Genomic DNA, 19,333 nt, shown 5'->3' with positions numbered 1-19,333 from the left:
CCTCTGTGCACCACTCGACAGCACATAGGTTCCTGAGGGAGCAATACGCTCAATTACTCGGCAAAACAAATAGTCACCCTGGTTTTTCTGGCTTTGTTCGGACGCACGACTACTCGCGGATTCGGCAGTGCCAAGAGCCTCTTCGAACATATGCACAATCATAGTATCTGTAGAACAACTGTATCAAACCCATAATCCAACAATTGGGCCGACGCCTCATCTCCGAGACAGAGCAACGAAAGCTTGCCAACCAAAGGAACGACAAAACTGGTTACACTGATGCCCAGACTGATAATTTTTAAACGTTGTTGTGATATTTCCGAAATTGTTCACGGAAAAGACTCACCCTGGAAATCAGAGAGATACGCTATCTGATTGGAGAGATGATATCAGATATGTTACGACGCCATATTTCGTAAGATACTGGCACATGCTCTGATGGTGTATTCGAGTTGCACGAAAGACACACCACCGATGTCATTATTTGACATACTAGTATAGTCCAGAGGCAGATTAGACATAGCTATTGCTCCTTACCATCACTCTTTGATCAGGCTAGGGTCCACCCATGCTACTCCAGTCTCGGACATGTGTAGCGGTCTGCAAGCAAGGGAATTTGTTGAGTGCGACAAAGATTTACAAGCATAATTGCTCAGAAATTCGAAACACCAACAGAATAAACATCGATCGGACTTGGATCTGACTTCCAAATAAGTCGCAGCAAATCGAACTTGTGCGTGTAACCTATCGTCCACGTATGAGAATCGGTGAATATCAAAATGCGCGGCTGTGACTTGGAAGCCATCGAGCTTTGGTGCGTTCCCACCTATCAAATCCATGAAGCTCGACAATTTCGAGGTTCTTAGCAATGGGACATTTCAAGCCGTAAGGGCTCTGCTCATAGGTGCAACTCAAAGTTAAATCCATGCTCTTATTTGTGTTGTAGGGATACTTGCAGATGTGATCTTTCTGTCTTTCACTGCCACCGTACGACATCTCGTGCATCCGAGTTTGACGTTCGATTCTGGAGTTTCGGAAAGGTTACACGTCCCCACGAACTTTTCGCGTGTTATGAGTAACGGGTCGATCAAGACTTTGTTTTATTGCTTTTACATGCATACCCATGCTCGTACCCCTCATCGGATGATTGGTATACAGGAATCAAGTGACTCCTCGTCGGCAAGAGTCCAAAGTCAACAACATTTGTCCAATTCCTTTGAGGGCTGCCCGCATCAATGCAGCCTTTTAGCGAATGCCTCCCAAACCTTCGGAGGGAGGTAGATCAGGAGATCAGAGATCTCGACACCCGTTATCTGCGCTCGGAATAACGACAATGGCTTGCAATGCATTTTGACCAGCACATCCAGGTTGTGTAACTACCTCTTCATCCAGGGAACCGACTTCTCTCTGAGGCATAAAGTTGTCAGACATTGTCGCCTGGCTGGAGCTGTGCGAGATTTTCCATCTGATTTTCTTCCGCGCATAATCCACCGTTGTCCTCGATGTGGAACACTAGCTCGGTGTCTTCAACTGTGATCACGTATTCCTCTCTTCTACCTGTCATGTTAATTGATTCCTCAGGAAGGACGTCGGCTAAGGTATGAGTTTAGACGTCTGAGCCATATACATCTCAGGGGGATCAGATGCCGACAGCTACATTTGTCGGTCATATGCGGTCGACAAGTATACATACGTTACCACCGGATCCGTGTTCCCAGGAGAAATTTGGCCTTCATACTGAAGATCGAGCCACTCTTCGCGTCCAAGCCTTGACAATACGTCAAGAATCCCGGACCGAGCCCTATAGAATGACCACATCTCTGCTTTGGCATGCCGAGAGCCCCCGAAGTGCATGTCAGACTCGTACGGTCCGCGCGAGAACACTCAAACATATTGACCAATCAGACTTGCGTGGAAGAATCAAAGTTGTCACCTGGTGGGATATAGTACATCCGCCCCAATCAGATAGGGTAGGAACCTCCGTGCTACCTAGATCCAATCAGGCTGACCAGTGACAGCACATACAAGTAACTGTTTGAATATTATGTGACTCACCCGCCCTGCCGTACTCGGAGATGGATTCTATAAAGGTAACCGAGAAGGCCAAGCGTTCTTTATGAAAATGTCCCTCCTCAAGATCCCACTCATCCTCTCGTCTGCTGTCGCTGTGCACGTAGCCCTCAGTCCTCCGCATGCCCCACCGAAGAGCGAGGTTGTTCATGATAACTTTAATGAGTGGGTCATCATCCAGCACATTAAATACGGGCTCCCGATCGCAAAGGTACCTGTTCACGGATTGTCCAAGATCCTCTGATGGAACTACACCCAGATAGTTTACTGGAGTGTTTCCTTGGCAGAAACAGCTCTCATCGTCACTCGTATCACGGACCCCAACACACTTCCCAGCGTGGTACAAAATACAATCAGTCCATTTCTTCCAAGAATCCAGGACGTGCCAATCACTCGTCCATTCGTTCTCGGTACCGCACTTGTTACCGCGGCAGGATACCTCCGCTGGTCATGTTTCCAGACCCTTGGCCGTTTCTTCACATTCGAGCTCACCACCCGCAAGGGTCATCAGCTTGTTACGAATGGACCATACTCCATCGTACGTCATCCCTCCTACTCGGCAGCTATTCTGCAGTATATCGGCGTAGTGGTCTTGCACGGATCTGCGACCTCGTGGCTTAGACGATCAGGGAGTCTTAGATCTCCCTGGAGTGAAACTGGTTCTGCTGGCGTGGTTGTTGGAGAGAACGATTACTGTGACGAGCCTCGTGCGCAGGATCAATCAGGAAGATGAGGTTGTGAAGTCAATGTTCGGAGACGAATGGCAGAGGTGGGCAAAGGTCGTCAGGTACCGGCTCATACCCGGCATCTACTAAACCCAGTCCCCGTGTCATGAAGGCCTAGATAGGATTACTTTAACTTATTGACGTGTACACTGTGAAGCAATCCTCAGTCACTCTGCTTATAAGCTGCAGTCTATTGCGGGGGAGAACACTGCGTGCTCTTTCCTGTAATTGTCTTTAGTCATTATTGACTTCAGCGTCTCATCTATGCCGAGGGCCTCTCGTAATAGTACCGTTACAACCGTATATGCTTGATGTCCATTCATGATGTACACACCAGATTGTCCACTTCTCTACCATATCTAGTCCATGCTCAAGACCAGTGCCTCCAACTTTTCGAAATTGGGTGTCCCAAGGCCTGAAACTGCAGGTATTGTCAATACCGAAATAGGAAACTACTCGCCAAATGCATGCACTCACTAGGATCCCATCCAGTCGTGGCCTGCGCATGGAAATCAGATCAGTGACACGACTTGAGGGTATGTAGATATGACATACGTTGAAGCCTGAGTTCCACATCCTGGGTTGTTGCCCACGGTGATATCATTCAGCCCAGCGTACCCAGTGGAGTACAAGAAAGGGTTGAGGAAGCCGAGAGGGGTTTTGCCGACATTAATGCGTGCGTCATTCAGCATGGAAACGAATGAGGCGAATGTGGGTGAAGAACAGGATGTGCCGCCAACGAGTGCCGTCTCGCCCTGGTAGACAATAGAGAAGTTCATCCCCTGGGCTGACACATCGGGAAACCCCTGAATGAATGTTAGCAGTCAGATCCATAATACTGAAGAGGTCACTTACACGCCCGTAACTGCACATAAGCGACTCGATTAATGTATACCGATGCGGAGTAGTTCATTGCACTTACGAAGTGTAGAGACCCTCATAGGTACCAGGTGCGAGTTTTGCTAGGTACTCTGAGACGGCAACTTCTTGGTATGCTGGACGAACGAACTGGGAGCGTGTTAGCATTTCAGCAGGTGTCAACCATAACTGTCAAATTCCTCACATAGTCACTAAAACCACCGCCAGAGAAGTATATAGCAGTCTCTGGGATATTGACAGTGGCGCCCACAGCCGTCACGCTTTATCCGATCTTTAGTTGCTGTACACTCCTCGATTGCCGAGATCACTCACTATGGACAGGCAGCGGGAAAAGTAGGCAGGAATTTCGTGACATTGAGCCCGTCATTGGAGTAGCATTCCTGTGTGGCAGGGTCGGGATCACCATCACCAACACCATAATCACCAGAGGAGAACAAAACAGAAACACCACGAGCACCGAGAACTGCCATGCCAGCACAGACACGGGATGCATAGGTGAATGGGACAGTTTGCTCATCGTCACCATAACTGGTAGAGATCGTCTGAGGAAGCATAGGTTGCGAAAGAACATAATCGAGCCACTGGGGTCGTAGACATCAGCACGTTGAAAGTTGGATCACAGTGGCCCAAGCTTACGTATGAGTATGGCTCATTTGTATCGGTCGGCGAGAACATATCAGGGTCGAAAGGGGGCTCGCCAGCAGTCGAGTAGAACGTTCTAGGAGTGGGCCATGTGAGTCCAAAGCCAAACTGAGTGTCAAGATTAGCTTCAACGCCTGCTGCCGCATAGGTCTGATTATTTAATCCACCTGTGGAACAAATCAGCAACGTAACTACCAAGCTTTGAATGCAGCATACCGTTAACGGAAACGAAAGTGTAGTTTGAACCGTAAGCAGACGGGTTTTCAAGCTGGAAGAATTGTTGGAGGTCCATGTTATTGGCATACTGGCCCAGATAACCAGTGAGACCCAGCTCGTTGCCGTTCGTAGCAGACGTGTTGTAAGCTACCGCATTATACAACTGCTTCAAGCATGAAACCGTGATCGTGCTGTTGCAACTTGCATCAACCTGATTGCCTGCAGGCCCTGTGATCGTTCTACCAGACTCGCTCAGGACCGAAGGCTGCACCTGGTTACCCCAGAGCAGCGTGCTCCTGAACGCCTTGAAACGAGCGAACATGGTCGTAGGTTGTATAAGATCGATATGGTCATGCAAGATCTCCGGGAGACTGTAGCTTGTGGTCCGGACAATGCTCTCTCCCGTCTTAGAGTGCTTGTAAACATGATAAGTCTAGACATCCAGCAGTCAATGGACCGTACGTAATCTCCGGAGACAAGATTGGTTTGCTCACGGTATCTAGCATCTCTTCGGCAAGGCCGACTGGAACCCGAATGGTCACCCAATCGTTCGCAGATGAACGAATGAGACTTTCTTCCGCCAGGCCGTATGAAGCAAGCCATTCGTTGACAATGTCCAAAGTCTCGGAATGGGGGGCCGTGAGAGCATCAGTCTCTTCCTTTGACAAGTGCGCCCCATAGCGTGGGTGGCTGGGGTCGCTCACCTCCCAGAGGTGCTGCTCGAGCTCCGGGAACTTGGGCTGAGGCAAAGCGATCTTAAGCTCGAGCATATGATGCTTGGGCGCGGGAGTATGCCTGGACCATCCGCGGGGCGGACCATGAATGCTCTCTTTCACCTTGTGCTGGCAGTCCTTGAAGGGCACTGCTGCGCTAGCGAGAGCAGCCACGAAGGGGAGCCCGAATAGAGAGATGAGTCTCATCGTCAGTACGGGAAAGGCTTGGACACACAAGGAATTGACGCATTGTTATATACGTATACGATAACAATTTTGGCGCTCTCATGTGCACTGTGACGTTAGTCGATTCCCCGAATGATCACGCTCTCTGAGATCCTCAATCCGCATGCGCTACTGAGAAAATCGGCATCATCCACATGCGGTCTCTCCGTGTATACCGATTTGATTGGACAGCTCATCAGGCCGCCGACAATCATGAGACGGCTATGAAATAGCACCCGTTAGGCCCATGAGAGTTGGCGTGTGTTGTCGTCCTGTGACTCTAGGTCTAGAATGATGTGTAGTAACCGCGTACACTGGTTGGGAACGGCAGCTGGTACCTTACTTAATCATCCTCAGCTGTCAATCTCATTCTTCCCACTTAGTAGCCCCGCTCAATCCCACTCTGGAAGTGTCGCCTGCGTCGGCAGAAACCTTGCTAGACAACAACGAGGAAAGAAGCTGGAAAGAAGGGAGCACAACAACGAGCTCGATTCATGTGCTGACATTATAGTCCAAATTCGTCGGACCGGCAACCAATAATTTGAAGCCGTCATCATTGAGACTTGTAATAGATATTTTCCCCAAAGGTACAAGCTTGAGTTCAAAGCAAGGAGTTAATTCGCTGCAATCACCAGTTGACAAGGGGCTGATATGATCAAAAACGTGATGAAAAGATTCAGGTCTACAGCAAGATATCAGTGTGCATTAATAGCACTAAGGATTGACCGAGATTAGCATGGTATATGGATGAATAGCGTGTAGTATACTTGTTGTCAAATTGACAACAAAGTGTAAACTGACAGCCCTAAAATTTGAAGTCTGACCAAAAGGTTAAAATAAGAGATAGGCTTTGCGTCCAAGTTTTACATAAAACCCCAGGTATCAGGGAGGTGACTGTTGGTTTTTTCACAATGTTAAAAATTATCTCTTAACAAAAACTCCCTATTGTACATAGCGTAGCCTACGCTGTAGTATATATATATAGACTCTGATAAATTTGGTTGTGTTCTACTCGTCCGAAAATTTTCGGTTCCTGGAATTGCATCACTTCAAGGTACAAGCAATCAATTTATGTAATCACCGTTCAAACTGCAAATATTCAATAACCACCGTCACCTCATGACAACCGAATAATGCATCAATTGATCCACACAGGATGCTCGTACTAGTACAGCGCGGGATATATATGCATTCGCAGCACCCTCGCCACAAGTGATACCTTCCACATCGGTCACATATTTCGAAAAGCCCGTTCGATACCCTTACCGGCCAGGTCAGCCAGGAGCCGAGAACACCATCCTATACGGGAGATGTCTGGTGTGTAGCAAACTTTGCCCAAACAAAGACTCACCGAGTCGCAATATGCATGCGATAATTCGATTATGCGCTGCGATGCGTTTAACGTATGCAATTTCACGACGCGAAGTATGCGATCGATGTAACGCAGAAACGAAGTGATGAGAAATTACGAAGTAAAGGATGAAAGTGCTACTGCTTCGCAACCTTTCTGATATATTGCTATGAGCCAGATGAAGGAGCTAACCCCAGCTAACCCCATTGAAAAGGATCAGGAAAGAAGACGGAACACATGATTGACCTTAGTGCTGGATTAGACAAAAAGTTTAGGCGATGGATCAGAACAAGGTGCGTCCGGGGATCCCCACCATTCTCTGCAGTAAATTAGATCTGATTTCGACATGCAGAAATTAAGGGTTACTTCAACCTCACCTTCTGACACCATGGCCGACCAACTCACCAGAAATTAAACATCACGCCCCCTCAATCTTGGGTGTTCTCGCTTCATTACCTTCTGAGCATCCATCAGCGAGGTACCGTGTGTAAGTACTACGCTTCGAGCCCCTTTATGCAGACTGTGCTCATTCAGTTCTTAAATAGCATATCAAATTTGTTCAATATTACTCCTCGTAAATCAGCCCACCTATTTGCACCGCGTTACTACCGGACAGGTCGCCGCTGCAAATGGAGAGCTCGAGACCTTACGTGTATCCAGAAAAGATGTCGAGCAGTGCCTGCAAGAATGGGATATCTCTGGCGAAGAGCACAGTCAGTTCCTAGGCCTTATGTCCACTGCTGATGTATTAAAGTCTGGCCAGTCTTAACACATTCCATTTGACTGATGCAGGCTGTGGTTGAAACGTTGACATTTGATTCATACACTGGGGAAACTGTTCATCATTACACGCTTTCCCACGTTTCTTCATTACCAATTTACCATCCTTTTCGCCTCAGGTCAGTCCGCAGTTATCGATGCCATAGCCTTCAGCATTGCGCCTACCCTCCTTGTTTGACTTGGATCCGTTGTTCAAGTTGGATGCTGTTATCGCAATAAAAGATCATGAGCTTTTCTCGCTTCTGCAGGTGTTTTTGAATAGTGGTCTACCAGAATTCCATTCATGGTTCGAAAGCCATCCACTATTTCGAAAATATGGTGGGTCGGTTCATTATGATTCAATGATATTACACACTCGAGTCTTCTGTCGTTCGCGTCACTGGGTTTTGCGCACGTTTGAGCATGACCTGGCGTATTCAGAGGTCGCATCGACCCTGCAGATTGAATCGAGTGAAGTAGAGAAGTGGGCGATTGATGGTATGTCCTCTTGATATCCTGTCATTTATAATTGTCTCAAATAATCTTCGAATAGCTAGTTAATCGTAGCGGTCTTCTTTTTGGGAGAGGCACTGGAATGTGTGTTGTTGCATGGGCTCGGAAGGCGGGCCTAGCGAGTGTGCAGTGGAAGTTGTTACTAGTGCACAAAAGTGTGGTAACAGTTCAGTTGTGAGTGAGGTCGTGCAGCAAGTCACTTAGACGAATGGCATCATTCAGGTTGATGCCGCGTAGTCTACATTAGATCGTACTTCCAGTCACCTCAATTTTGATCACGTTGGCTCTCACCCTGGTGGATATTACGAGAGTAGTTCGAGGTCTAGACATTCCGTAAGCTATGTTTCTCGCGTATGTTTCATTCATGTCATATAAATTTAACTTGGTTCATTCAAACCAACAACTCTGGCAACAACACTTGGGGCAACGAGCCGCCTTTATTGCCCGGAGGACTTCATACTATACAGTCCTGGGAGTCACGATCAGCACACACAGTACCCATACGATCATGATGTCAATCATGCCAAGTGATACAGGTGGTTTATGACTGCTCCACACGCGAAGAGCGCGGCCCAAGAACTTTTGTTGTAGCCATGGATATAGGAAATTCCGGAATCCTGTCTTTTGTGTGCTGGTAGAGGATCATAACTTTTAATCAAGGGTCGGTCCATCCCAACATGTTCTACTACATATGCATATGGCATTCAACTTGAAGTTGCACTGTTGCAAATTGCAATGGTGTAGTTCTCCGAGATTAGCCTAAGCCTGAGTGCCCACGCTATTACGGCGGTGACGCGCATGTTGCTGTGTCGGATGATCGGGCTTGTGTGGGCCAAGCATGGTGTTTCAGGTTCGTCGACACGTAAACGAAGCTTCGTTTGCCAGCTCAGCGACGGTGGACGCTGGAGGGCGACCGGCCACGTATCCAATACGTACTCCGTTGTCTTGGTCAAGGCCGATTTCTTCATATGTAAGGTTCTACAAAGATGAATGAAATCGAGAATTTCTCGTGAGTATCAGCCTTCGTGTTGTGCACCGACGATGAAGTTCGTCACTCTGCTTGTGCTCCCCTTCGCGGCTGCTCTCGCTAGCACTGTACCCTTCAAGGGCTGCAAGCAAAAGGTGAAAGAGAGCATCCACGGTCCGCCCCACGGGTGGTACAAGCATGCTCCTGCACCAAAGCACCACATGCTTGAGCTCAAGATTGCTCTTCCCCAGCCCAAGTTCCCGGAACTTGAGCAGCACCTTTGGGAAGTAAGTGATCCAAGCCACGCACGTTACGGGGCGTACTTGTCGAAGCAGGAGACCGAAGCACTCATGGCTCCCCACCCTGAGACTCTGGACATTGTCAGCGAATGGTTGGCCTTACACGGTCTGGCAGAAGAAGATGTTGTCCGTTCATCTGCACGCGATTGGGTTACTATTCGTGTCCCGGTCGGTCTCGCAGAAGAGATGCTGGATACTGTGAGCAAGGGAATGATACCTTCGGAGATTACGGTTCATTGACTAGTCGATGTCTAGACTTACCATGTTTACGAGCATGCTGAGACCGGAGAGAGCATCGTCCGGACTACGAGCTACAGTCTCCCTGACATCTTGCACCGTCATGCTGATCTTATTCAGCCTACGACTATGTTCGCTCGTTTCAAGGCGTTTAAGAGTACACTGCACTGGGCCAACCAGGCGCAATCTGCGGTCTCATACCCGCCGGGCGAAACAATCACAGGGCCTGCAGGCAATCCCGTCGATGCGAGCTGCAACTCCACGATCACCCTTTCTTGCTTGAGGCAGTTGTATAATGCAGAGGACTATACAACAACTGCCACGAACTGCAACAAACTGGGTATCACCGGTTATCTTGCCCAGTATGCCAACAATAAGGACCTTCAGCAATTCTACCAGGCCCAAAATCCTTCTGCCTACGGTTCAAATTACACTTTGGTTTCCATTCATGGTAGGTTGCAGTCCGGGCTTCGTGGAAAGTTATGTTGTTCATTTGCTTCTTAGGCGGAAAGAACAATCAGAGTTATGCGGCAGCAGGTGGAGAAGCCAACCTTGACACTCAGTTTGGTTTTGGACTCGTATGGCCCACTCCCGGAACGTTCTACACGACTGGTGGCGAGCCCCCTTTCATCCCCTCCCTGGCGTCGCCGAATAATACAAATGAACCATACACACACGTGCGTTCAGGCCATCACGATTGCAGTTTTATGCATTAATGACTACGATCTTCAGTGGCTTGACTACTTACTTTCACAGGATGATATACCCCAGACAATCTCTACCAGTTACGGTGATGATGAGCAAACTGTCCCGTACACCTACGCGGTCCGCGTTTGCGCTGGCATGGCGTCTCTCGGTGCTCGTGGGGTCTCTTTGTTGTTCTCCTCTGGTGATGGTGGTGTTGGTGTTGGTAATGGCAACCCTGCCAGTGGTCAGAAATGTAAATCCAATGATGGGCGCAACGTTACAAAATTCCTGCCGATGTTCCCCGCTTCCTGCCCATAGTAAGTGATCTCTCTAATCGGGCAGAATAGCGGCCAATTTGGACCAAAGCGTGACTGCCGTTGGTGGTACTACCAACATCCCAGAGACTGCAGCGCCCTTCTCTAGTGGCGGATTCAGCAACTATGTGAGCAACCTCTGCCCTACATACAACCTTCTGACCCATACATTACGATTGTATAAGTTTGCTCGTCCTGCGTACCAGGAGTCTGCTGTCTCTGCGTACTTAGCAATGCTTGCCCCCGGCACCTACGAAGGTCTCTATAACTGGTAAGTCGCCACAAAGTGGCGAACGCACTATGCACAATTGACTCTCCATCTCCAGCACCGGACGTGTACGTTAACTCTTCAACTTGCAAAAATCTTACGGTAACCGTATTCGTAGGCATTTCCTGACGTGGCAGCACAATCGGAAAACTTCTCTATCATTTATAGAGGCCAGGCGAGTCCGATCGGTGGTACATCCTGTGCTTCGCCCGCCTTTGCCGCATTTGTGTCCATGCTGAACGACGCACGCATCAATGCTCAAAAGGCTCCTCTTGGCTTTTTGAATCCATTTTTATATTCCACTGGCTATAATGCATTAAACGATATCACCGATGGGAGCAACCCTGGATGTGGGACTCCAGGCTTCAATGTGGGTCATGTTTGCACGCCTTCGAGTTACATTACTAATGTGATACCTGTATGCAGGCCACTGTTGGATGGGATCCTGGTGAGTTCATGAAGGCAAACGAAGTTATGAGATGTCTACATGCTGATCATACCTGTAGTCACTGGATACGGCACACCTAACTTCGAGAAATTGAAGGCCTTGGTCTTGGCCATGCCTTAAACATATACGCGCGAAATCCATTTTGGTAGACAGGATCTACGATACATCGCATATATTCCTTCAGGCCTTTAAGGTCATTCGCACTAGCAAAGCGATATTGTTTTAATTTTTCACCTCCGCATCCGCTTCTTGAGGTATTCCTAAGTATAGAATTGACGAGGCCCATCAGAGTGTCTGATCCCACATTCCGATATGTCCGCGCGTTCCAGCACTGCGATCTACTCAAGTCAGTATCGCCCCATGTGCTAAACGTACCAACAACCTGAGATACTCTAGCATTATTGACGCAGGCTCCTATTTGGTACTTACAGCAGGCTCAGCTGAACGCGCCCGCTGGCGTGATCTGCCTTACAATGTCCACCATGCCACTGTCTACTATACAACATCAGGAGAATCCACTAGACCGTCGCTATGTAGCCGCATTCTCATCGGCCGAAGACCAATATTACGGTTCTATGAAACTGCTAGGGGGTGCACTAGTAGTAGCAGTGCACCCCATCTCTCACTACATCACGGGTGATACATCCATTGATCTTGAAGCCTGGCGCCAGATACAAAATTCAAAGCTTAATTTGGTTGCTCGAGTTATCGAACAGACGTGATTATCATGGAAAAGATCTACTAGTAATAGCTTGTGGCGTAAATTCAGTAACGGCGAGGTCTGCTGTCCGTCTACAGAGCTGAATCAAACCGAAGCAGGTCACATTCGCAATTTTATTAAGTTCTAGTCGGTGAGCGTTGAAGTCTCTCCCTGACAATATTAATCACGATGATGTTCATTAATCAGCTTTATCTCCATCCACCCTTCAGGGGTTACCACAAAAAGATAAAAGACCTTCCATGGTCCATTCCGCGGTAATACAAGTATGCTCCCGCATCCAAACACCACATGTCAGTGTTCAAACACAATATCGCTCTTCCTCAATTGACCCAAGTTCGCGTAGCTCGAGTGACACCTCTGGGAAGCAAGCCACCCGAGTGAAAGTCACTGGGCCAGAGTTGTAAACAGTCTAGTGTCGGTCAAGGGGCAACTTGGCCCTAGACCAACACACTTGCACGAGTACCTGCAGGCTGTGGGGAATGTCTTGGTCCCTACTAATTGAAAAGGAACGACTGTCTTTATTCTGTAGTAATAAACAGAGTCAAGCTGCTGGCACACTCCCAAGACTTGGCGCAAGCCACTCGGCTAGCTTTAGTCGGAGTTTTATTCATCAACTGTCAGTCGACACCGTCAGCCTCGAACCTAGAACTACTGGGGAATGTATCCTGTTGATCACAATATCGTTGTCACTCCCTTACTAAACATGGGGCTTCCCAAGGGAAATTTTGGCCGCCACGAAAATGCCCTCAATTTGTCCTGAGGCTCCTGTACTACACGCCGGACTTCAAGCACGGGTAAATTGGATGGTAAGTATGAGGGTGGCGAGCGCATATAATTGATAGGGCGGGACTCCGTCGGGAAGCGTCCATGTCGGCCCCCAGACTCAGACATACTTGCCATAAAACTGTTCATTTCCCGGACGTTCTCACTTTCTGACAGCACTTGCAGTTTGAAATATAGAGACCCGCAACTCACAGTGCCTTGCATTGTTCCAGTTCTTCGTATTTGTTTATGTGGCAACGCTGTCTGTCACGCTGACAGGTCTTTCATTCGGCAAGTTCGATCAGTACCACTTATTATGCCACTGGCACCTTGGTTGATTCATCATTTCGCTGCCGAGGTCGACAGATGCAGCGACGAACTATCATTAATACCGCCTTTCAGTCTTGATATCAGACGGTTGGCATTACGCCTTGTCCCATCACGATTTCACTTTTTTGCATTGCATTGCAGATGGGTATAGGCGTGTTGGAGGGGACAGATCGTGAGTCTGCCAAGTTTCTGTGAGCAGACTTAAACAATATTCAGACTGAGGCTTACTGCAGTGGCATTAATGTTGCGAAATTCGAATCACAAGGACGTGCCATGAGGTGGCTTTGGTCCAGACTGCAGCTACCACGAGCGGCGCGGCCATCAGGGGTCCATATCAGAAGAAAGGAATACATCCAGAATTGCCGGTAATCGAATTTGCGATGTGACTCTCCCATTACGGTCCGTATTACACATACGGAATTCCTGATGAATGGAGGACTTTAATAATTATGTGCACCTTATCTGCATTTTCTATATTCACATACTAGACCATGATGGATTTATCAGTGTAGGTGCTCATACCCGCCGTATGGTCCATATCGCTACAGCGATCTTGACGCCTGATGCATTTAGCTTTGGTCACTTCTGTGTCATGAAGTAGTCAACTACGGTAAGTACTAGAACACTTGCGTCAACGAAGTCCACTAACGTAATAAGCAGTTTTAAGTGCGTGTAGAGCCGATTTAATGTGTAAACAGATTGCTTGACGTGATCGCCTTATTGTTCTCGGATATAAATTAACGACGCAAGCTTCGACTGGCTCGTGAGCGTTGAAACCTTTTCCTACTGTTGCCATGCTGACGACGAGACTCGCTCTGCTTAGTCTCCCCTTCGCAGCTGTCCTGGCTAGTGCAATACCTTTCAAGGGTTTCCAGCAAAAGGTGAAAGAGAGTATCCATGGTCCACCTAGTGGGTGGTACAAGCATGCTCCTGCACCAAAGCATCACATGCTTGAGCTCAAGATTGCTCTGCCTCAGCCCAAGTTCCCGGCACTTGAGCAACACCTCTGGGAAGTAAGTGACCCAAGCCACGCACGTTATGGCGCGCACCTGTCGAAGCAGGAGACCGAAGCACTCATGGCTCCCCACCCTGAGACTCTGGGCATTGTCAGCGAATGGCTGGCCTTACACGGTCTGGCAGAAGAAGATGTTATCCGTTCATCTGCAAACGATTGGGTTACTATCCGTGTCCCTGTCGGTCTCGCAGAAGAGATGCTGACTACTGTGAGCAAGTGGATGGCATTTGCGAAGATCTGCATTAATTGCTAAATGAATGTCTAGGAATATCATGTTTACAAGCACGCTCAGACTGGAGAGAGCGTCATCCGAACCATGAGCTACAGTCTCCCTGAGATCTTGCACGACCACGTCGATCTCATTCAGCCCACTACCATGTTTGCTCGTTTCAAGGTGTTCAAGAGCACGCTGCACTGGACTAATCATGTGCAACCTGCGGATTCGAGCCCATCTGGCTCGACGATCACAGGGCCTGCAGGCAACCAGGTTGATGCGAGGTGCAACACCACGATCACCATTTCGTGCTTGAGACAGTTATATAACGCGGTGGATTATAACACGTCTGCCACGAACGGCAATGTTCTTGGTATCACTGCTTATCTTAACCAATCTGCCAATAACATGGACCTTCAGCAATTCTACCAGCTTCAGAACCCATCTGCTTATGGCTCAAACTACACCTTCGTGTCCGTTAATGGTATGTCGAGATTGAGTTACTGTCGGCGATGCCTTATTGTTGTGTTTCGCAGGTGGTGAGAACAACCAGACCTATGAAGCAGCAGGCGAAGAGGCCAACCTTGACACTCAGTTTGGCTTTGGGCTCACTTGGCCCACACCCGGAACGTTCTACTCCACCGGCGGCGAGCCTCCTTTTGACCCTGATTTGTTGGAGGAGAGTGATGAAAACGAGCCATATTCATACGTGCGTTCGAGCGGTTGCGGTTGCAATTCAATTTTGACAATTAAGATATTCAGTGGCTTGAATATGTCCTTTCGCAGGATACAATCCCTCAATCGATCTCCACAAGTTATAGTGACGACGAGCAATCCGTCCCGCGGTCTTACGCAACTCGTGTTTGCAATGGCATGGCAGCACTCGGTGTTCGTGGTGTCTCAGTGATATTCTCGTCTGGCGATGGGGGTGTGGGTGACGGTGTTGCCTATCCAGACAAACCTCTCGAGCACCAGTGTTATTCTAATGATGGTCTTAAGACCCCGATGTTCTTGCCTATGTTCCCTCCTTCGTGCCCGTAGTAAGTCGTCTGAATGAGCACTGAGCCAAAATCATCAATTGCTACTTAAAGTGTAACTGCTGTCGGTGGAACTATCAACATTCCCGAGACTGCAGCAAACTTTTCCGGTGGTGGATTTAGTAACTATGTTTGTGGTTTCTGCCTTCCGTAACACCTCCTGACTGATCATGTTCACACTAGTTCTGTCGTCCTTCGTACCAGGATGATGCTGTCTTAGCATATTTGGCAACGCTCGCTCCCGGCACCTACAAAGGTCTCTATAACTCGTAAGTCATCACGAGCTGGCAAACGTATATATTCATTTCAATTGACTCCTCATCTCCAGCACGGGACGCGTAAGTTGACCCCTCAACTTGCGGAAGTTTTGTGAAAAATATTTCCCTAGGCATACCCCGACGTGTCATCACAAGCAGTAAACTTCTTGATAATTTACCAAGGCCAGGAAACACTAGTTGCTGGTACATCCTGCGCTGCGCCTACGTTCACTGCGTTCGTTTCGATGCTGAACGATGCACGTCTTTCTGCCGGAAAGTCTCCTCTTGGTTTCTTGAACCCTTTCTTGTATTCCACGGGCTACACAGCGTTGAATGATGTCACCGGGGTTCCAACCCAGGATGTCAGACTGAGGGCTTCAATGTATGTCGTATCCACGTTCTACGACCCTCGGCGACTGATGTGATGACTGTACGCAGGCCACGGTTGGATGGGATCCTGGTGAGTTCATGGATGCTGCAAAATTACATGTATGTACGCTGATAATCACTGCAGTCACTGGATACGGTACACCCAACTTCGAAAAGTTGAAGGATTTGGTCTTGGCCATGTAGAGGAATAGACAGGATCTAAGGTGTATATTTGTCCGCGAGTCCTAACAATGAGCAAGAGGTACTCCAGAGACCGAGCAATTCGAGGCGACCAGGTGACGCTGAAAACAAAGCAAGAGATCATTCGCAGGAAAGAAATAGTAGTTCACCTGCGCATTCTTTTCTTGAAGCGCTCCATCACCTGAGAGACATGAGTAAATCATTATGACAAATAGATCAAAGTCTCCATACCACTTCGTCGGTCGCCATTTGCGGACGTTCACCGCGAGGTCTTCTGTCTTCTTGAGGTGGTAAACCCATTGCTTCGAGTTTGGCATCTCGCATGATTTCTGCGTCTGACTTCTGCTTGAGATGCGGCCGATAGACTGAGTAGTCTGTCAATAGTGATTTTACAACAACAAGCTAGAGACAACGAACATCGAGTTGCAACGAGATGCTCCTCATCATTAGGTCGCTTGCGTTCTTTGCGGACCTCAGCAACTTGTCGTTTCGCCTTCTCAGTTTCTTCAATATTTTTCAATCGTGCGCTATCTCATAAGTCAGCCAAAGCAGATGGATTAGAATGGAAGAAACCCTACTCCATGCCGAGATCAACTTCGGGAATGGCGGTTAGCATGGCCATGCTGTTGGTAACATTGCCTTCATCTGCAGCTTTCTTCTCTCCTTTCCACCGCTCGGAAAGAGAAAATTCATCTTGAGCGCTTGTCCCAGGCTTAGACTCGGATGGGTCTGAGGGGCGGCTGCGAATCTTTAGATTCTCTTCAATGTATGCCATCCTACATCCACGTCAGAACCCCCGAATAGAAGTTGAGAGAGAGAGACCGCACTCACATGTGTTTGTCAACATCCAAAACGTTGGTCTGCTGCGTGAAGTTGCTCGTTCGGACGGCTCGCCTTGCTTTCGCATCTGTACTGGCTTCTTCGCTGTGTTCAGAGTGAGCGGAACTACGAACACCAGAGTATCATGTTTACGCACTCATCCACTCTCGCACCAGCTCTCAGACCGCCCTCGGCCTCTTGTCCATCCTCTGCAGTTTTGCGCTTCCTCTTCTTGACATCGCCTTTTGATAGCTTTGAAACATCAATTCCTTGTCTGGACTTCCTGAGCTTCCTGAGCTCGATGAGCTCCGAGATGCTATTTGTGTTTTAATTCTCTGAATTGGACTGGCTCTTGGGTTATAACGTACGGGAGTGATTTGTCTTCATCCTCGTCTTCCTCTAGCTCTGAAGGTTGCTCTGTGTCTGGCGATGCTTCTCGTACCCGTGGCTGTGGTCTGTTGCGTCTCTTGATCATGGATGTTCGGAATGGATCTTGTTTGGCTACAATCCCGATTCACATGACTAGTGTTCGAATGCGATGCATGCAGATCTAAGTAAGATCCGGGCACGCTTTAGACGTGGCAGGTTTGTGATTCAACGAATTCAGTATGATCCGTCTAAAGGGGGTTCTGTTTTGCTAGCATGTGCTACGAACATATGCAAGGTGTAGGTGTAAAAGTAAAAATAATACAAATATCCTGCCGACAGGAATAGATAACATCTCTTGCGAGTCTATGGTCCACCAATAGATTGTAATATCTCTTCCGATACAGATCGTGTCTGCTCTGGACGTTCGGCTTCCGCGCTCTCAATAGCAGCCATATCCTCTGATACCCTCAGTGCCAGCTCCGCATTGGTGGCCGGCGAAATGTGTCGTGAGAGCATAGATTCTGGTGCTCTAAGGCCGCCTCGCCGGAGCCGAGGCGCCTGGGAGCGCTCTTCACCAACTTGGCTATCGGGTGCCAAGGACGCAGTGCGGTCTGATGGGGATGATGACCACGGGGCTGGTGGGAAGAGCCAGTCTTCACCCGTGCTGGGGACAGGTCGAGGTGTGGGAATGACTTCGAAGCGTCGTGAGCGGAAAGGGAAAAACCGCCTGGCTTGGCCCGGCGGTCCAGATGAAGGGGGTCGGAATCCTCCCTGGGTGCACTGACATGTGGACCAGGGAATGCGCTAGACGAATCGAATCTCGATGGGCCCTCTTCATCAGCTAGATGTCGTGAAGAATTTCGACGCCGTGCGCTGAAGTCACTGAAATCTGCTGTCCTGCTTCTGACAGGACGGCGAATGGAGGGCTGTCGACTCAGTGAGGTATGGAGCAGGCCACTCGCTGATGGAAGTGTCAAGCCACCGAGCCGTGGAGCAGGGGGTGAATCAAGTAGAGGAGGAAGTACCCTATCACTGGGGGAGTCTGGCGCAGGAGCCGGAGGCGGTGCAGGTACGCTGTAAAAAGCAGGAGAGAACGCGTGGTAGGCTGTTGTTGAAGCATTCGGCTGTGGACGATGCCGGTATGCCTCATACAACTCAGTGTTCGTGCGTGTGCCCTCGAGTGGCACGAGGCCATACTGCTCTAGTGACTCAAGCTCATCGGCCTCTTCGTCCATCTCGAGTTCATCCGGAGGTCGCGACAAGTAGTCTGAAAGGTCCACTGCTCTTCGACCACCTGTCTCGCCAAGTACGTTCCCTGTAGGTAGTGGTTGGATTAGATAACCTCTTCAGCGCTCTAGCGGTGCGATCTCCAATAAGACCACGGTCAGTGGCATTCTGGCGATGGTGTCGGTCTGCTACTTCCTGTAGCTAAGGTGAGAAGTCACCAAAGGGTGTGCGTAAGAAAGCACACCTTGACCAGAATCTCAATCAACGAAGTGGTAAACGAGTCACCACCGTCCAAGTCCTCTACAAAATGCTCATAGCTTATCGTGGGTTCAGTTTTCTCAAGCCTATGGCGCTTGATTGCTCCGGAGCTGTAGCAAGGTAGAGGTCTCCTTAGCGAGAAGTTATGTAGAAAGAGGACACCCATACACCAAGCTCCTCATTTTTGCACTGAACACTTCGTCATAATATTCGGCTGTCCTACACGCCGGTACATGCGTGATTAGATAGACTTGAACTGATTAAATGAACGCACCATCTGCCCATATTGTGGTGTTAGGGGAAACGCGGTTACAACGAGGCTGACAAGTTAGCGAGACGAAACTAGTTAGGGCCGAACTTTGCTGTGGCAAATTTCGGCTGCCCTGCTGATGAGGTTAGGTCTTAAGGTGACGGTCGCTTTTGTTTGGTCATTTGTTTGTT

General features: G+C 48.7%; 7 protein-coding genes across 7 annotated transcripts; 3 read left to right on the top strand and 4 right to left on the bottom strand.

Annotated features, from left to right (window-relative positions):
* Window positions 1-1,423: 1,423 nt before the first annotated feature.
* Window positions 1,424-1,854, bottom strand: BJ212DRAFT_1304160 (uncharacterized protein; the record flags this gene model as incomplete). Its single annotated transcript, XM_041333555.1, has 3 exons — window positions 1,424-1,557; window positions 1,628-1,653; window positions 1,694-1,854. The coding sequence occupies 3 exons, from the start codon at window positions 1,852-1,854 to the stop codon at window positions 1,424-1,426; spliced, it is 321 nt and encodes a 106-aa protein (XP_041187124.1).
* A 268-nt stretch (window positions 1,855-2,122) lies between these two features.
* On the top strand, window positions 2,123-2,885 carry BJ212DRAFT_1486503 (uncharacterized protein; the record flags this gene model as incomplete). Its single annotated transcript, XM_041341130.1, has 3 exons — window positions 2,123-2,281; window positions 2,330-2,608; window positions 2,658-2,885. 3 exons carry the CDS (start codon window positions 2,123-2,125, stop codon window positions 2,883-2,885), a joined length of 666 nt encoding a protein of 221 aa, XP_041187123.1.
* A 269-nt stretch (window positions 2,886-3,154) lies between these two features.
* On the bottom strand, window positions 3,155-5,452 carry BJ212DRAFT_1283916 (peptidase S8/S53 domain-containing protein; the record flags this gene model as incomplete). Its single annotated transcript, XM_041331787.1, has 10 exons — window positions 3,155-3,216; window positions 3,273-3,294; window positions 3,347-3,601; window positions 3,651-3,660; window positions 3,718-3,803; window positions 3,859-3,934; window positions 3,987-4,255; window positions 4,311-4,483; window positions 4,533-4,965; window positions 5,027-5,452. 10 exons carry the CDS (start codon window positions 5,450-5,452, stop codon window positions 3,155-3,157), a joined length of 1,812 nt encoding a protein of 603 aa, XP_041187122.1.
* Window positions 5,453-9,134: 3,682 nt separating this feature from the next.
* On the top strand, window positions 9,135-11,433 carry BJ212DRAFT_1486501 (peptidase S8/S53 domain-containing protein; the record flags this gene model as incomplete). The annotated part of the gene is made up of 10 exons (XM_041341129.1): window positions 9,135-9,557; window positions 9,615-10,047; window positions 10,101-10,273; window positions 10,329-10,600; window positions 10,650-10,725; window positions 10,783-10,868; window positions 10,924-10,933; window positions 10,984-11,235; window positions 11,292-11,313; window positions 11,372-11,433. The coding sequence occupies 10 exons, from the start codon at window positions 9,135-9,137 to the stop codon at window positions 11,431-11,433; spliced, it is 1,809 nt and encodes a 602-aa protein (XP_041187121.1).
* A 2,433-nt stretch (window positions 11,434-13,866) lies between these two features.
* Window positions 13,867-16,252, top strand: BJ212DRAFT_1590891 (peptidase S8/S53 domain-containing protein). Its single transcript, XM_041342500.1, has 10 exons — window positions 13,867-14,349; window positions 14,407-14,839; window positions 14,892-15,064; window positions 15,118-15,395; window positions 15,447-15,522; window positions 15,576-15,661; window positions 15,721-15,730; window positions 15,781-16,031; window positions 16,088-16,109; window positions 16,164-16,252. The coding sequence occupies exons 1-10, from the start codon at window positions 13,921-13,923 to the stop codon at window positions 16,197-16,199; spliced, it is 1,794 nt and encodes a 597-aa protein (XP_041187120.1). The 5' UTR covers window positions 13,867-13,920; the 3' UTR covers window positions 16,200-16,252.
* A 112-nt stretch (window positions 16,253-16,364) lies between these two features.
* Window positions 16,365-17,513, bottom strand: BJ212DRAFT_1486499 (hepatocellular carcinoma-associated antigen 59-domain-containing protein; the record flags this gene model as incomplete). Its single annotated transcript, XM_041341128.1, has 7 exons — window positions 16,365-16,400; window positions 16,451-16,584; window positions 16,637-16,746; window positions 16,798-16,995; window positions 17,051-17,143; window positions 17,196-17,354; window positions 17,407-17,513. 7 exons carry the CDS (start codon window positions 17,511-17,513, stop codon window positions 16,365-16,367), a joined length of 837 nt encoding a protein of 278 aa, XP_041187119.1.
* Window positions 17,514-17,770: 257 nt separating this feature from the next.
* On the bottom strand, window positions 17,771-19,320 carry BJ212DRAFT_1570923 (uncharacterized protein; the record flags this gene model as incomplete). Its single annotated transcript, XM_041342056.1, has 6 exons — window positions 19,167-19,320; window positions 19,061-19,111; window positions 18,879-19,002; window positions 18,718-18,829; window positions 18,201-18,686; window positions 17,771-18,174 (listed from the first exon to the last, which is right to left on the bottom strand). The coding sequence occupies exons 1-6, from the start codon at window positions 19,175-19,177 to the stop codon at window positions 17,771-17,773; spliced, it is 1,188 nt and encodes a 395-aa protein (XP_041187118.1). The 5' UTR covers window positions 19,178-19,320.
* Between the last annotated feature and the right edge of the window lie 13 nt (window positions 19,321-19,333).

Source organism: Suillus subaureus (assembly GCF_016647635.1).
Source record: "Suillus subaureus strain MN1 chromosome Unknown BJ212scaffold_55, whole genome shotgun sequence".
NCBI lineage: Eukaryota > Fungi > Basidiomycota > Agaricomycetes > Boletales > Suillaceae > Suillus > Suillus subaureus.
This window is presented reverse-complemented; position numbering and strand designations above follow the sequence as displayed.

Bases quoted from the DNA above. Each gene is read 5' to 3' on its own strand.
- BJ212DRAFT_1590891 (XM_041342500.1), top strand. From the start codon at position 13,921: ATGCTGACGACGAGACTCGCTCTGCTTAGTCTCCCCTTCGCAGCTGTC. The intron at 15,523-15,575 runs GTTTGTGGTTTC...TGTTCACACTAG, and splicing joins GTGGTGGATTTAGTAACTAT to TTCTGTCGTCCTTCGTACCA. The intron at 16,032-16,087 runs GTATGTCGTATC...GACTGTACGCAG, and splicing joins GTCAGACTGAGGGCTTCAAT to GCCACGGTTGGATGGGATCC.